This window comes from Elephas maximus, chromosome 7 (assembly GCF_024166365.1).
Source record: "Elephas maximus indicus isolate mEleMax1 chromosome 7, mEleMax1 primary haplotype, whole genome shotgun sequence".
NCBI lineage: Eukaryota > Metazoa > Chordata > Mammalia > Proboscidea > Elephantidae > Elephas > Elephas maximus.
The window spans coordinates 115,321,947-115,340,231 of record NC_064825.1 but is presented as its reverse complement, the minus strand read 5'-3'; the positions used below and the strand labels follow the sequence as shown (position 1 = coordinate 115,340,231).

General features: G+C 36.6%; 1 protein-coding gene across 1 annotated transcript; it reads right to left on the bottom strand.

Annotated features, from left to right (window-relative positions):
- Nucleotides 1–4,778: 4,778 nt before the first annotated feature.
- On the bottom strand, nucleotides 4,779–5,732 carry LOC126080784 (olfactory receptor 10AG1-like). Its single transcript, XM_049891954.1, has one exon. It carries the CDS (start codon nucleotides 5,715–5,717, stop codon nucleotides 4,779–4,781), a length of 939 nt encoding a protein of 312 aa, XP_049747911.1. The 5' UTR covers nucleotides 5,718–5,732.
- Nucleotides 5,733–18,285: the final 12,553 nt, after the last annotated feature.

Genomic DNA, 18,285 nt, shown 5'->3' with positions numbered 1-18,285 from the left:
TCCTGAAGATATTGGCAACAAACAGGCCTGTAGGAATTCACAGATGCCAACTGAGATGTTTCAACAAGTAGATTCAACTTTGGAATCACTCACTGGTCCATGCTGAGGAATATGGAAGATAACTACCAGGCCAGCTGATTGGAAGATATCTATATTTGTGCCCATTCCAATGAAAAGTGATCCAAGAGAATACAGAAATTATCAAATAGTATCATTAATATCATATGCAAGTAAAATTTTGCTAAAGATAATTCAAAAGCAGTTGTAGCAGTACATTGATAGGGAACTGCCAGCAGGATTCAGAAGAGGAATTGAAATGAGGGATATCATTGCTGATATCAGATGGATTGTGGTTGAAAGCAGACAATATCAGAAAGATGTTTACCTGTGTTTTATTGACTATGCAACGGCATCGGACTGTGTAGATTATAACAAATTATGGATAACATTGCAATGAATGGGAATTCCAGAACACTTAATTACACTCATGCAGAACCTGTATGATCAAGAGACAGTCATTCAAACAGAACAAGGGCGTACTCTGTGGTTTAAAATCAGGAAATGTGTGTGTCAGTGTTGTATCATTTCACTGTACTTATTCAATCTGTAAGATGAAAAAATAATCTGAAAAACTGAACTATGTGAAGAAAACAGCATCAGGATTGGAGGAAGATTCATTAACAACCTGGGACATGCAGATGACACAATTTTGTACAAAAAGAGAAGAGGACTCGAAGCACTTGCTGGTAAAGATCGAAGATTATTGCTTTCAGAATGGGATACACCTCAACATAGAGAAGAAAAAAATACTCACAACTGGACCAATAAGCAACATCATGATAAATAGGGAATATATTGAAGTTGTCAAGGGTTTCATTTTACTTACATCCACAATCAATGCCATGGATGCAGCAGTATAGAAATTGAACAACATATTACATTGGGCAAATCTGCTGCAAAAGACCTTGTTAAAGTATTAAAAAGCAAAGATGTCATTTTGAGGACTAAGGTGCATCTGACTCAAGTCATGGTATTTTCAATCAACTCATACATGAAAAAGCTGGGCAAAGAATAAGGAAGATCAAAATAGAATTGAAGCCTTTGAATTACAGACTTGGCAAAGGATATTGAATTTTCCATAAATATACCAGAAGAGTGAGAAATCTGTCTTAGAAAAAGTATAGCCAGAATGCTCTTAGAAGTGAGAATCTTGAGACTTTGTCTCATGTACTTTGAACATGTTATCAGGAAATACCAGTCCCTGGAGAAGGACACCATGCCTGATAAAGGAGAGGGACAGGGAAAAAGAGGAAGAACAACAACTAGAGGGATTGGCATACAATGACTGCAATAATGGGCTCAAACATAGCAACAATAGTGAGAATTGTGCAGGACTGGACTGTGTTTCATTCTGTTGTGCATTGGGTCACTAAGAGGAAGAATCGACTGAAAGACATCTAACAACAACAACAATTTTAAAGTCAACAAATGTTAACTCAAAAAATTAGAGACTTACTTTAAATCATATTCTAAGGGTTTTTTTTTTATGGACAGTATCCTAAAGGTGACACAATTGTGGCAGAAATAACAATTCATGCAATACTGGAACATCCTATGGATTTTCTGTAGCTGAGTAAAGTCAAATAATCACTTATTGTACTATCTATAATATTCTAGATTCAAAAAAGAGAGAGAAAGTCACTCGTGGTCAGGTGGTTGGGGGAAAAGAATGGAAGGAATGTAGACAGAAATAAGAAACTGAGGAGGGGGAAAAAAAAAAAAAGATGCCAGGTTGTTGGGAGAAAGGAAAAGGAGGAAGCTAGAGACCAAGAAACCAAGATAAGAAACCAAGAAAAATAATAAGAAAAAAAGAAATGCCCCAAGGGAGCCCACTGGAAGCAGGTCCCCAGCTGAGCCACACTGCACAGCCGGTCAAGAAGGAGCAGCAATAACACATAGTATCAGATGTTTATGAGAAGGGTAAGGAAGGAAGGTAGAGAGAGACAAGAAACTGAGAAAAAAAGAAAGAAAAAAAATGCCCCAAGGGAGCCCATCATATGCGGGTCCCCATCTGAGTGGCACTGCACAGCTTGTCAAGAAGGGGCAGAAATGTCACATGGTGCCAGGTTGAACCACCAACCTTTAAGTTAGTAGTCAAGCGCAAACCATTTGTACAACCTAGGAACCTTAGCGTCTAGTGTTGTTATTTTATTTTTCATTTTCTTTTTCTTAATCAAAATTGATGTGATCATCATTCATGGCCTTTTTTTCCATCTGTATGTTTTCTTTGAGAAGAGTCTGTTCAAACTTTTGCCGATATTAATTTTGTTGTTGTTCTTATTACTGAGTTTTAGGAGTTCTATAATTCTCTCCATTTTGTTCTGAGTAGGGAGTAGTCCTGCACCTTCCTCCCCAATTGAGCTAGGTATGCCCATGTAAATGTGGACATAACTGACTTACTTCTGAGCAAAAACTTTCAAAGCAGATAAAAGCTTCAACACATTCTTTTTAAACTGTAAGCCTGGTGATTGGATGTGTTTTTTGGTTTTTTTTTTTTGAGGGGGGGATCTGTTGGCTTCATATATGAAAGATTCATTAGATAAGCCTAAAATACTGAAATGGAATAAGGTCAATTACAAAACAGAAGTAGGGAAATGGCACAAACAACTAACTGCTATCATTTTATTATCCACAAGAATACAGACTTATTGCTTCATTTTTTTTTTATTTAATGGAAAACACAAGTTCATTGTAATAAGCACCAAAAATTCAGAAAAACCAAATAAAAGTAGTAGAACATTTACTCTGGAATATTCATAATTAACATTTTATGACATATTTCCATTCATCATGTTCAATGTGTGTCTGTGTGTGTATGCTGTGTACAAGGTGTGCGTGTAATATATATTATTTTTATAACAGATACCTATTTTTTTTAATGAATTCTCTCTCTTGTAATTTTCTCATCCCTCCTGTCATCTTCAGAGAACTAAAAAACGAAAGCAAAAACAAAAATTCGTGGATAACTTCATGTTTTTCCAAATATTGTACATATTTTAATAACTATCTATTTTAACAACCCATAGGATTTTACTATACAGAAATCTTTAATTTGATGTACACATAAATCATGCCTAACGTTCAATGACACTAATATACCATCATAATTTATAAAATACATTCTCACTGAAAGGTGTTCTGTTCCCTCTAAGGAATGTTTTCTCTGGAAAGTCACTATAAGGCCAAAATGTATGTACAATCAACCCTCTATATCCACAGTGTCTTAGTCACCTAGTGCTGCTATAACAGAATTACCACAAGTGGACTGCTTTAACAAAAAGAGACTTATTCTTTCACAGTCTAGTAGGCTACAAGTCCAAATTCAGGGTATCAGCTGCAGGGGAAGGCTTTCTCTCTGTGTCAGCTCTGGAGGAAGGTCCTTGTGATCCATCAGCCTTTCCTTGGTCTGGGAGCATCTCAGCATAGGAGCCTCAGTTCAAAAGGACGTGCTCTGCTCCCAGCACTGTTTTCTTGGTGGTATGAGGTCCCCAGTTTCTCTGCTCACTTCTCTTTTTTATATCTCAAGAGAGATTGACTGAAGACACTACCTAATCTTGCAGATCTCATCAATATAACTGCTGCTAATCCATTTTATTACATCATAGGAATAGGATTTACAACACATAGGTAAATCACTCAGATGATAAAATGGTAGACAGTCATACAAGGGAATCATGACCTAGCCAAGTTGACAGACATTTTTGAGGGACATAATTCAATCCATGACACACAGGTTCTGCATCCACCAATTCAACCAACCACAGAATGAAAATATTCAGTGGATAAGAGGGGCGGAGGAAGTTCCAAAAAACAAAACTTGAAATTGCTGCACACCCAGTACTATGCTGAATCCACATGAATGAAACAATGTGTAGTTATACCCTGCTGTAGCCTTCCACCATCTCAAGGATCCTCAGTCTCTCTCCAGCTCTCCTCGTCTGAGGTCTCATGTCTTGTGATTACTCCCTAAACAACACTATACTGTATAATATCTTTTTACACAGCATTTACATTGTATTAGGTATTAAAAATAATCTGGAGGTTATTTAAAGTACACGGAAGGTTGTGCATAGGTTACATGCAAATACTAAGCCATTTGATAAAAGGGACGTAAGTGTCAGAAAGTTTTTGCATTCCAGGGGGTCCTGGAACCAATCCCCAGCTTGTACCAAGGGACCACTCTGTAGCTTTAATTAAAGCATATTAACAACCTGGTTTTTCAAATGAGTCTCAAAACTACATGGACACTCATGAAAATTAATTAAATGCTTTCCAATAAGTAAAATAAGAGATTATAAATTGCATTTGAATTAATTAAATCAAACCCTAAAAAATTTCTTATTGAAGGAGAAAATCGCACGATGAAATTACAGAATTACTAATGGAATGATTTGCTATCAGCTTACACATATTTGCTTATCCAATTTAATATATTACCTATATAAAGCTCTGACAAGATTACATATAATTTTTAATTTGGAAATAATTGCTCTCTATGGAAAGACAAGGTATAGTTAAAGGTATAAGCATTTGCTTATCCAATTTAATATATTACCTATATAAAGCTCTGACAAGATTACATATAATTTTTAATTTGGAAATAATTGCTCTCTATGGAAAGACAAGGTATAGTTAAAGGTATACATTTGTTGACATTTGATTAAAAACATGTGAGAAAGCAATTCTTATATGTTTAACTCATTCTTTACTGAAGTGAATTATTTACATAGCAATTTTTTCAGTGCAATCATGACATCTTTGTTCCTTGAACTATATATCATGGGATTAAACATGGGAGTTAGGATAGTGTAGAAAAGAGAAAGCATTTTGTCAATTCCCTCTGAGTGTCTAGTGTTAGGTCTTAAGTATGTGATAATGCCTGATCCAAAGAACACCACCACAACCATAAGGTGAGACGAGCAAGTGGAGAAGGCTTTGGCTCGACTTGTGGCTGATGGCAACTTCAGGATGATGGAGATGATTTTACTGTAGGAGCCCAGTATCAACAGAAATGGAACCATGACAAATAACACAGCAACTGTGTAGACCAACATCTCATTAACAAAGGTGTCCCCACAAGCCAGCTTGAGTATTGGGGGAATGTCACAGAAGAAATGGTTAATTTGTTTAGATCTACAAAAAGGCAGAGAGAAAATCTGATACGTATGCCCTATCATAACTGGGATTCCAGTGGTCCAGGACCCAGTCACCAACTGGATACAGACCTTGTGGTTCATGACTAGAGGATAGTGCAGAGGGTTACAAATGGCCACATAGCGGTCATAGGCCATCACTGCCAGGAGCAAACACTCTGTGCCTCCAAATATAAGAGCAAAGCACATCTGTGCACAGGCAACTAAGGAAATTCTTCTTCTCTGGGTCCCAAGATTCATCAGCATTCTGGGGAGAGTAGCTGACACATAGCAGACTTCCAAGAAGGAAAAATTTGCCAGGAAAAAATACATAGGGGTCTGGAGAGAGGGATCCATTTTTGTTATTAGAAATATGGTGCCATTGCTCATCAGGATAATGATATAGATGATTAAAAATAACCCAAAAAGAAACCACTGGAGATGTGGCGTGTCAGCAAAGCCCAAGAGAACAAATTCCACCAGTTCAGTTAGATTATCTTCTGGAGGTTTTTCTTGATGATTCATCTGTAGGAAAAGTACATTTAAATGTGCATTTCCTTTTCCTTTCTGTATTTCTTTGCCTCTTCTCTAAATTGCATTTAGATGTCTGGGTTGGATTTTATGATCACTGCAATTATTTGCACTTTAAGAATGATGCTATTTATGTATGTCCCACATTTTCCTGTTAAACCACAGTAAACTGTCTCCTCACATTTCCTTTAAGATCATTTCACTATGTTTTCGGAGCACAGCCCAGGCTAGGTCAAGCTGTACCTGACTCAGCAAAGGCAGTGGAGCAATTGGCAACTGCTGGAGATGGACCCTCAGCTTTGCCATCTAATCTCACTTCAAATTAATTATACGTCTCGACAACCCTATTGCACTTCTCTATGCATTTTCTAGTCAAACCTCTCAAACACTGTCATAAATTATCTTCTAACATACATTTTCAACTGCCTATTTCAACATTTCATTCTCCTATGAGTTGATGACTTTAAGCCTATAGGTTCCTATTATGGAGTTCATATTAGATAGTTTAGAAAGAAAATGTGTATTTTATTTTGCATGAGGAATAAAACATATTTTTGTAGGATATCAACCGGCTAAGACAAGAGGATTTATTCAAGGAAGTTATTTTGGAAACATTGATTCAGACATGACCAGTAAATGTAGTTACTCTGGAAAAACAGGGGTAGCATGGACAGTATTTATTACCTGTGTGTATGTGTATGGAACAGGAGGAGGAAAGGTATAAGCTGTTATGTTGTACCCATTGGGTTGCGTGTACCTGACTTTATTTTTGTCATTCCTCAAAAAAAAAAAAAAAAACTACAAGTATAATTGTTTCTAAACCCACTTTTCTTTAGAACAAAGAATACTGAGACTCACTAAGTGTGTATAATTTGGTCAATTACACATAGGTTTTGTGACTGCAAGTCATTATCTATTTTTTTTTTAAATGGACTTGAGATTGACTCCCATTTCCATGATTTACAGGCATACTTCATTTCATTGTGCTTCACTTTATTTTGCTAAGCAGATATTAGATTTTTTTACAAATATCGTATTTGTGGCAACCGTGAATCCAGCAACTCTATTGGTGCCATTTTTCCAACAGCATGTGCTCACTTCTCGTCTTTGTGTCTCATTTGGGTAATTCTCGCAATATTTCAGAATTTTTCATTATTATTATATCTGTTATGATTATCTGTGTATTCTGACTGGTCCACCTACTGCTCATTCCCCCATATCTGTCCCTGTCCTTAGGGCCCCTTATTCCCTGAGACATGACAATATTGAAATTAGGGCAACTAATAACCCTACAATTGCCTTTAAGTGCTCAAGTGAAAGGAAGAGTTGCACATCTCTCATTTTAAATCAAAAGCTAGAAAAGATTAAACTTAATGAGGAAGGAATGTTAAAAGCTGAGATAGGCTGAAAGCTAGGCCTCTAACACCAAATGGTTAACCAAGTTGTGAATGCTAAGGAAAAGTTCTTGAAGGAAATTAAAATGGCTACTCCACTGTACACATAAATAATAAGAAAGCAAAACAGCCTTTTTGTTGATAAAGAAGGTGTTTTAGTGGTGTGGATAGAAGGTCAAACCAGTTACAACATTCCCTTAAACCAAAGCCTAATCCAGAGCAAGGCCCTAATTCTCTTCAGTTACACGCAGGATGAGAGAGGTAAGGAAGCTTTGAGAAAAAGAAAAGTTTGAAGCTAACAGAGCTTGGTTCATGAGGTTTAAGGAAAGAAGCCATCTCCATGACTTAAAAATGCAAGGTGAACCAGCAAGTGCTGACGGAGAAGATGCAGCAATTTAGGCAGAAGGCCTAAGGTAACTGATGACGGTGGTACACTGAAAACTATTTCCGTGTAGACAAAACAACTTTATATTGGATGAAGATGCCAACTATAACTCTCACAGCTAGAAGGGAGAAGTCAACACCTGGCTTCAAAGCTTCAAAGAACAGGCTGAGTCTCTTGTTAGGGGATAATGAAGCTGGTGACTTTAAGTTGAAGCCAAGACTCATTTGCCATTTAAAAAATCCTGGAGCACTTAAGAATTATGCTAAATCTACTCTGCCTGTGCTCTATAAGTGGAGCAACAAGGCCTAGATAACAGCATATCTGTTTACAGCATGGTTGACTGAATATTTTAAGACCACTGATATAGATCTTTGCTCAGAAAAAATGATTCCTTTCAGAATTGTACTGCTCTTTGACAATGCACCTGGTCACCCAAGAGCTCTGATGGAGATATACAAGGAGATTGTTTTCACGCCTGCTAACACAACATCTGTTCTGCAGCCCATGGGTCAAGGGGTAATTTCAAGTCTTAGTTTTTAAGAGATACATCATAAGGCTATAGCTGCCATGGACAGTGATTCCTCTGATGTCTCTAGGCAAAGTAAAGTGAAAATCTTTTGGAAAGAATTTAGCATTCTAGAAGCCATTAGAAACATTGGTGATTCATGGGAGGAGGTCAAAATATCAACATTAACAGTAGTTTGGAAGAAGTTAATTCCAACTCTCGTGGATGATTTCAAGGGATTCAAGCCTTCAGGGGAGGAAGTAACTGCACATGTGGTGGAAATAGCAAGAGAACTAAAATTAGAAGTGGGGCCTGAAGATGAGGTTGAATTGGAGCAATTTCATGATAAAACTTTTATGGATGAGAAGCTACTTCTTAGGGATGAGCAAAGAAGGTGGTTTCCTGAGTTGGAATCTACTCCAGGTGAAGTTGCTGTGAATACTGTTGATTTAGAATATTAAGTAAGCAGTTAATAAAGCAGTGCCAGGGTGTGAAAGAATTCACTCCAATTTTGAAGAAGTTCTACTGGGGATAAAATACTATCAAACAATATTGCGTGCTACAGAGAAATCTTTCATGAAAGGAATAGTCAATTTATGTGGTAAAATTCACTGTTGTCTTATTTTAAGAAATTGCCCCAGTCACCCCAGCCTTCAGCAACCACCACTCTGATCAGTCAACAGCCATCAATATCGGGGCAAGACCCTAGACCAGCAAAAAGATTACAACTTGCTGAAGGCTTAGATAATAGTTAGCATTTGTTAGCAATAAAGTATTTTTTAATAAAGGTATGTACAAACCCTGGTGGCATAGTGGTTAAGTGCTACAGCTGCTAACCAAGAGGTCAGCAGTTCGAATCTGCCAGATGCTCCTTGGAAACTCTATGGGGCAGTTCTACTCTGTCCTATAGGGTCGCTATGAGTCAGAATCGACTCAATGGCATTGGATTTTAATTGGTTACCTTGTGTTTCAGACATAATGCTATTGCACACTTAATAGACTACAGTATAGTATAAACCTAACTTTTATAAAAAAAAAAAAAACTTTTAGATGCACTGGAAAACCAAAAAATGTATATGACTTGCTTTATTCCATTATTTGCTTTATTGCATTGGTCTGGAACTGAACCCACAATATGTCCAAGATATGCCAGTATTATCTGTCTGCTATTTACTGATACTGAATGATCTGAGAAGTAAATGCTGTGACTATAGTCCTACTTGAAATCAACATCAAAACCAAACCCAGTGCCTTTGAGTCGATTCCGACTCATAGTGACCCTACAGGACAGAGTAGAACTGCCCCATAGAGTTCCCAAGGAGCGCCTGGTGGATTCGAACTGCTGACCCTTTGGTTAGCAGCCATAGCATTTAACCACTACGCCACCAAGGTTTCCTGAAATCAACATGGATACTAGAAAATGGGTGTATACCCAATATGGTACTCGGGATTAGATTGTGAACTGAAATAAAGCAATCGACATTGTTAAAATGAAACCATCACTCTTAAACGGGAGAGAAGAACTAAGACTCACAAGAGAACAGAAGAATCATACCTTCATGTATTGCTTTAGGAATGACAGCATTTAATTAAAAAATAATTTAATTCTTGTCAGTTGAATAACATGACTTTGAGTACTAACTGAAATAGCATTTCTAATTATACAAACTCAACTTTTGGTAATGAAATTATCCATGTACAATTTGAAATATGTAAGATTTATGTTACTCTCAAGAGCAGAGGTTTACCCTGTGTGTTCTTACAAAACTATCTATATTACTCTTTCTTTTTTTTTCTGGAAATGTTTAAGTTCTTATTACTTAAGGGAAAAGAAACTTAATGTTATCATATTTTTATTTCAAATCTAAGCATTCATCCCCCGGAAAAACTCCAAATGATTAAGGAATGCATAACGATATTCTGTCTGAGTTCTGGCGGTGCAGTGGTTAAGTGCTCAGCTGCTAACCAAAAGGTCTGTGGGAGGAAGATGTGGTATTCTGCTTCCATAAAGATTTACAGCGTCGAAAGCCTGTGAGGAACTTCTACTCTGTCCTATATGATCCTTGTGATTTGGAATCCACTCAAAGACAATGGATTTCAATTTGGTGAACAATATTCTGATTCAGTTAGATATTAGTCACTGGCAATGTCCCCAAACTACCTAAGCCTCTGCTTTGTTTGTGTTTTTGATATAAATTAGAAAAATAAACCCTGAAATTAATTTGAAAAACAATATGAACTTTAAACTTTATTATTTTATAAATCCTTTAACTTATTTTTTTTCTTTATAATAAATGTTTCTTGGGTTCCTCAGTGATTGTAAATTTATTTAATAAATTATTTTACTTTGAATATCTTATTAAAGTATCATCAGAACTAAAAGATAATGCTTATTTGCTACAAAGACTGCTGAAAATAAAGTTTACTAGAATATTATTTAGTATTCTTACAAAACTATAGTTTTTCAAATGTTCAGTGTTGCAAAGTAATTTAATATCACTACTTAAAATCATTGTTTAAGGTAAATTATATTAGTACAGCCAGAAATATAAAGATATTGCTTTAATAAAATAGCACATTTGCCACTCTATGTTAAATATTAATTTTAATAATAATACAAACTAAAGTGGGATAGTAATAGAAAACATTTCATATTTACCTTTCTTATTTCGGATAATAGGAGCCCTAGTGGCACAGTGGTTAAAGGGCTTGGCTGCTGTCCAGATGGTCTGCAGTTGAAACCTACCAGTTGTTCCACTGGAAAAAGTGGTGGCAGTCGGCTTCCTTAAACATTTATAGCCTTGGAAACCTGATGAGGCGGTTCTACTCTGTCCTGCAGTACCACTGAGTCAGAATCAACTAGACTAGAGTGGGTTTGGGTTTTGGTTTGTTTGTGATAATCTTGTTTCTTTCACACTGAAGAGGGGTTACACACTTAAGTATTTAAATTGCTTTGACTGAAACAACTTGTTTCATCAATGGTATTCAATCCATCTTTAAAAAAGTCTGTTCGGTTTGATTGTGGAATGCTCTTTAAATACAAAATACTTATCTCTACCCTCGGGGATCTCTTACGCCTGACAGTTAAATTTCTAATTAAACAAATCACTTTGGCTGTCTCTGATTTGCTTTATTTATTTTCCCAGAAAGCTCTCGCTCTACTCAGAATACTCTTCCTCTGCAGCCTCTCAATGGAATAGTATACGCAGGAAGTCTTATTTTTTAGACTTGAATAGGGTCCTGAATTGACTTAACTGAGCAATGCATTGAAGGCTATGCAAAACTGACATAAATCCAATTCTGACCTCATCTATTCTATTTCATACAGGCTCTCTGTTCCTGTTAGACTGAGCTCCCGTCACATTTTCCTCTAGTTATTTTCCTTATTATCTCCTCTTAAATGGGTTGTTGTTGTTGTTGTTAGGTGCCGTTGAGTTGGTTCCAACTCATAACTATCCTCTGCACAACAGAACGAAACACTGCCTGCTCCTGAGCCATCCTTACAATCGTTGTTATGCTTGAGCTCATTGTTGCAGCCACTGTGTCAATCCACCTCGTTGAGGGTCTTCCTCTTTTCCGCTGACCCTGTATTTGCCAAGCATGATGTCCTTCTCCAGGGACTGATCCCTCCTGACAACATGTCCAAAGTATGTAAGATGCAGCCTCCCCATCCTTGCTTCTAAGGAGCATTCTTGTTGTACTTCTTCTAAGACAGATTTCTTTGTTTTTTTGACAGTCCATGGTATATTCAATATTCTTTGCCCACACCATAATTCAAAGGTGTCAATTCTTCTTCGGTCTTCCTTATTCATTGTCCAGCTTTCACATGCATATGATGTGACTGAAAAATACCATGGCTTGGGTCAGGCGCACCTTAGTCTTCAAGGTGACATCTTTGCTCTCCAACACTTTAAAGAGATCCTTTGCAGCAGACTTACCCAATGCAATGTGTCTTTTGATTTCTTGGCTACTGCTTCCATGGCTGTTGATTGTGGATCCAAGTAAAACGAAATCCTTAACAACTTCAATCTTCTCTCTGTTTATCATGATGTTGCTCATTGGTCCAGTTGTGAGGATTTTTATTTCCTTTATGTTGAGGTGCAATCCATATTGAAGTCTGTGGTCTTTGACCTTCATTAGTAAGTGCTTCAAGTCCTTTTCACTTTCAGCAAGCAAGGCTGTGTCATCTACATAACGCAGGTTGTTAATGAGTCTTCCTCCAATCCAGATGCCCCATTCTTCTTCATCTAGCGCAAGTTCTTGTATTATTTGTTCAGCATACAGATTGAATGGGTATGGTGAAAGAATGCAGCTCTGAAGCACAACTTTTATGACTTTAAACCAATCATTATCCCCTCGTTCTGTCTAAATAACTGCCTCTTGGTTTATGTAAATGTTCCTCATGAGCACAATTAAGTGTTCTGGAATTCCCATTCTTTGCAATGTTATCCATAATTTGTTATGACCCACAGAGTTGAATGCCTTTGCGTAGTCAATAAAACACAGGTAAACATCCTTCTGGTATTCTCTGCTTTCAGCCAGGATCCATCTGACATAAGCAATGATATCCCTGGTTCCACATCCTCTTCTGAAACTGGCCTGAATTTTTGGCAGTTCCCTGTTGATATACTGCTGCAGTCGTTTCTGAATGATCTTCAGCAAAATTTTGCTTGCGTGTGATATCAATAATATTGTTCTAAAATTTCCACATTTGGTTGGATCACCTTTATGGGAATAGGCATAAATGGATACCTTGATCCAAATTCAGAGACTAATCTCTACAAGAGTTGTAATGAATGTTCTGACAACAAAGAATATTTTTACCTACGTATCATGTAATATATACCTTATTTCTTCAAGATTACCTGGGCAAACTAGGAACTGGCTGTTGGGTATAGTAAATCTAGTTCAAAAATATGTTTTTTCCCCAATATTAATCCATCACAGAAACTTGTTCTTTTCCTTGCAGCATTCTACCATCTTTCCCCAACTTTATTCCTTTGGTGAATGAACTTTTTTTTTTTTTTATGTAATTGTGAGGTACAATTTTTTTTTAATAATTTTTATTGTGCTTTAAGTGAAAGTTTACAAATCAAGTCAGTCTATCACATAAAAACTTATATACACCTTACTACATACTCCCAATTACTCTCCCCCCAATATACAGCCCACTCCCTCCTTCAAGTCTCTCTTTTCATGACTATTTTGCCAGCTTCTAACCCCCTCTAACCCTTCATCTCCCCTCCAGACAGGAGATGCCAACATAGCCTCAAGTGTCCACCTAATGCAAGTAGCTCACTCCTCATCAGCACCTCTCTCCAACCTATTGTCCAGTCCAATTCATGTCTGATGAGTTGGCTTTGGGAATGGTTCCTGTCCTAGGCCAACAGAAAGTTTGGGGACCATGACTGCCAGGATCCTTCTAGTCTCAGTCAGACCCTTAAGTCTTTTTAATGAGAATTTAAGGTCTGCACCCCACTGTTCTCCTGTTCCCTCAGGGATTCTCTGTTGTGTTCCCTGTCAGGGAAGTCATCGATTGTAGCCAGGCACCATCAAGTACTTCTTGTGTAAGGATGATGTAGTCTCTAGTTCATGTAATGCTTTCTGTCTCTTGGGCTCATAATTACCTTGTGTCCTTGGTGTTCTTCATTCTCCTTTGATTCAGGTGGGTTGAGACTCATTGATTCTTCTTAGATGGCTGCTTGCTAGCCTTTAAGAACCCAGATACCACTCTTCAAAGTGGGATGCGAATGTTTTCTTAATAGATTTTATTTTGCCAATTGACTTAGATGTCCCCTGAAACCATCATCCCCAAACCCCTGCCCCTGCTTTGCTGACCTTCATAGCATTCAGTTTATTGAGGAAATTTCTTTGCTTTTTGTTTAGTCCATTTGTGCTGACCTCCTCTGTATTGACTGTTGTCCTTCCATTCACCTAAAGTAGTTCTTACCTACTATCTAATTACTAAATACCTCTCTCCTACCCTCCCTCCCTCTCCCCTCCCGTAACCACAAAAGAATGTGTTCTTCTTAAAGTATTTCTCAAGATCTTGCAATAGTGTTCTTACACAATATTTGTCCTTTTGCAACTGACTAATTTTACTCAGCATAATGCCTTCCAGGTTCCTCCATGTTATGAAATGTTTCACAGATTCATCACTGTTCTTTATGGATGCATAGTATTCCACTGTGTGAATATGCCATCATTTATTTATTCATTCATCCATTGATGGGCACCTTGGTTGCTTCCATCTTTTTGCTATTTTAAACAGTGCTGCAATGAACGTGGGTGTGAATATATATGTTCGTGTAAAGGCTCTTATTTCTCTAGGATGTCTTCCAAAGAGTGGGATTACTGGATCGTATGGTAATTCTATTTCTAGTTTTTTAAAGATCCGCCAAATTGATTTCCAAAGTGGTTGTACCATTTTACATTCCCACCAGCAGTGTATAAGTGTTCCAGTCTCTCCTCAACCTCGCCAGCATTTATTATTTTGTGTTCTTTAGATTAATGCAAGCCTTGTTGGAGTAAGATGGAATCTCATTGTACTTTTGATTTGCATTTCTGTAATGGCTAATGATCGAGAGCATTTCCTCATTTATCTGTTAGCTGCCTGAATGTCTTCTTTAGTGAAGTGCCTGTTCATATACTTTGCCTATTTTTCAATTGGGTTGTTTGTCTTTTTGTGGTTGAGTTTTAGCAAAATCATGTAGATTTTAGAGATCAGGCTGAACTTGTCTATTAGTTTCAGTAGTTTTCTGGAGGATTCCTTAGGGTTTTCTGTGTATAAGATCATGTCATCTGCAAATAGAGATCATTTTACTCCTTCCTTGCCAATCCAGATGCCCTTTATTTCTTTGTCTAGCCTAATTGCTCTGGGTAGGACCTCCAGCACAATGTTGAATAAGAGCAGTGATAAAGGGCATCCTTGTCTGGTTCCCATTCTCAAGGGGAATGATTTCAGGCTCTCTCCATTTAGGATAATGTTGGCTGTTGCCTTTGTATAAATGCCCTTTATTATGTTCAGGAATTTTCCTTCCATTCCTATTTTGCTGAGTGTTTTTATCATGAATGGGTTTTGGACTTTGTCAAATGCCTTTTCTGCATCAATTGATAAGATCATGTGGTTTTTGTCTTTTGTTTTATTTATGTGGTGGATTACATTAATTGTTTTTCTCATATTGAAGCAACCTTGCATACCTGGTATAAATCCCACTTGGTCATGGTGGATTATTTTTTTGATATGTTGTAGAATTCTATTGGCTAGAATTTTGTTGAGGATTTTTGCATCTATGTTCATGAGGCATATAGGCCTGTAATTTTCTTTTTTTGTGGTGTCCTTACCTGGTTTTGGTATCAGGGATATGCTGGTTTCATAGAATGAGTTAGGTAGTGTTCCATCCTTTTCTATGCTTTGAAATACCTTTAATAGTAGTGGTGTTAACTCTTCTCTGAAAGTTTGGTAGAACTCTGCAGTGAAGCCATCCAGGCCAGGGCTTTTTTTTTGTTGGGAGTTTTTTTTTATTACCTTTTCAATCACTTTTTTTTGTTATTGGTCTATTTAGTTGTTCTACTTCTGTTTTAGTTTATGTAGGTAGTGTGTTTCTAGGAATTCATCCATTTCTTCTAGGTTTTCATATTTGTTAGAGTTCAATTTTCCATAGTAATCTGATTAAAAAAAAAAATAACCCACTGCTGTTGAGTCAATACCGACTCATATCGGATATGATTCTTTTCATTTCATTTGGGTCTGTTGTGATATGGTCCATCTCATCTCTTATTTGGGTTATTTGTTTCCTTTTCTGTATTTCTTTAGTCAGTCTGGCCAATGGTTTATCAATTTTGTTAATTTTTTCAAAGAACCAGCTTTTGACTTTGTTCTTTCAGTTGTTTTTCTGTTCTCTAATTCGTTTAATTTTTATTATTTGTTTTCTTCTGGTGCCTGATGGATTCTTTTGTTGCTCGCTTTCTATTTGCTCAAGTTGTAGGGACAGTTCTCTGATTTTGGCTCTTTCTTCTTTATGTATGTGTGCATTTATTGATATAAACTGACCTCTGAGCACTGCTTTTGCTGTGTCCCAAAGGTTTTGATAGGAAGTGTTTTCAGTCTCATTGCATTCTATGAATTTATTTATTCCCTCCTTAATATCTTCTATAACCCAGGTATTGTTTAGTTTCCAATTATTTGATTTCTTTCCCTTGGTTTTTCTGTTATTGATTTCTACTCTTTTTTTTTTTTTTTTTTATGGCCTTATGGTCTGAGAAGATCCTTTGTAATATTCTGATGTTTTGGATTCTGCAACGGTTTGTTTTATGACCTAATATGTGATCTATTCTAGAGAAAGTTCCATGTGCACTAGAAAAAAAAAGTATATTTTGCAGCTGTTCGGTGGAGTGTTCCGTATAAGTCTATGAGGTCAAGTTGGTTGATTGTAGCAATTAGATCTTCCATGTCTCTATTGAGCTTCTTACTGGATATTCTATCCTTCACCGAGTGGTGTGTTGAAGTCTCCTACTATAATTGTGGAGGTGTCTATCTCACTTTTCAGTTCCGTTAAAGTTTATTTTATGTATCTTGCAGCCCTGTCATTGGGTGCATAAATAATTGATATGGTTATATCTTCCTGGTCAATTGTCCCTATAATCATTATGTAGTGTCCTTCTTTATCCTTTGTGGTGGATTTAACTTTAAAGTCTATTTTGTGAGAAATTAATATTGCCACTCGTGTTCTTTTTTGATTGTTGTTTGCTTGATATATTTTTTTCCATCCTTTGAGTTTTAGTTTGTTTGTGTCTCTAAGTCTAAGGTGTGCCTCTTGTAGCCAGCAGATAGACAGATCATGTTTTTTTTTAATCTAGTCTGAGACTCTCTGTCTCTTTATTGGTGCATTTAGTCCATTTACATTCAGCGTAATTATAGATAAGTATGAGTTTCGTGCTGTCATTTTGATGCCTTTTTTTGTGTGTTGTTGACAATTTCATTTTTCCACTTACTTTTTTGTGATGGGAAGATCTTCTTTGTGAATTGTGTTTCTCATTTTCATAGTGTTTGAATTTATTTTTGTTGAGTTTTTATGTTTATCTTGGTTTTTATTTTGAAGTATGGAATTGTTAGACCTCTTTGTAGTAACCTTAACATTTACCCCTTTTTTTCCAAGTAAAAACGTAACTCTTATTGCCTTATTTTGCCTTGGTTTCCTTTCCATATGAAGATCTATGCCTCCTGTATTTAGTCCCTCTTTTTTGATTATTGTAGTCTTTTACATAATGACTTCATTGATTCCCTGTTTTGCACATTTTTTTTTTTTAATTAATGCTATTTTGTTTTTGTGATTTCCCTATCTGAGTTGATATCAGGATGTTCTGTTCTGTGACTTTGTGTTGTGGTGGTATCTGATATTATTGATTTTCTGGGCAAACAATATTCTTTAGTTACTCTTGTAGCTTTGGTTTGGTTTTTGCAAATTCTCTAAGCTTGTGTTTATGTGTAAATGTCTTCACATCTCCTTCATATTTGAGAGAGAGTTTTGCTGGATATATGATTTTTGGCTGGCAGTTTTTCTCCTTCAATGCTCTATACATGTCATCCCATTGCCTTCTTGCCTGCACGGTTTCTGCCAAGTAGTCTGAACTTATTCTTATTGATTCTCCTTTGTAGGAGACTTTTTGTTTATCCCTGGCTGCTTTTAAAATTTTCTCTTTATCTTTTTTTTTTGGCATGTTTGATGATAATATGTCTTGGTGATTTTATTTTGGGATCTATCTTGTATGGGGTTTGATGAGCATCTTGGATAGATATCCTTTCATCTTTCATGATCCCAGGGAAGTTTTCTGCCAACAGATCTTCAGCAATTCCCTCCCTATTTTCTGTTATCTCTCCCTGTTCTGGAACTCCAATCACATGCAAGTTATTCTCCTTGATAGAGTCCCACATGATTCTTAGGGTTTCTTCATTTTTTTAATTCTTTTGTCTGATTTTTCTTCAACTATATTGGTGTCAATTGCCTTGTCCTCCATCTCCCCCACTCTGCTAATTCCTCGCTTCTGCTCCTCTGACTTCCTATTGAGTTGTCTAATTCTGTAATTTTATTTTTAATCTTTTGGGTTTCTGAATGCTGTCTCTCTATGGATTCTTGCAGCTTATTAAATTTTTGACTATGTTCTTAATAATCTTTTTAATTTCTTCAACTGCTTTATCAGTGCGTTCCTTGGCTTTTTCTGTAGATTGCCTTATTTCATTTCTGAAGTCATTCCTGACGTTTTGAAGCATTCTGTATA

Coding starts and splice junctions, on each gene's coding strand:
- LOC126080784 (XM_049891954.1), bottom strand. CDS start 5,717: ATGAATCATCAAGAAAAACCTCCAGAAGATAATCTAACTGAACTGGTG.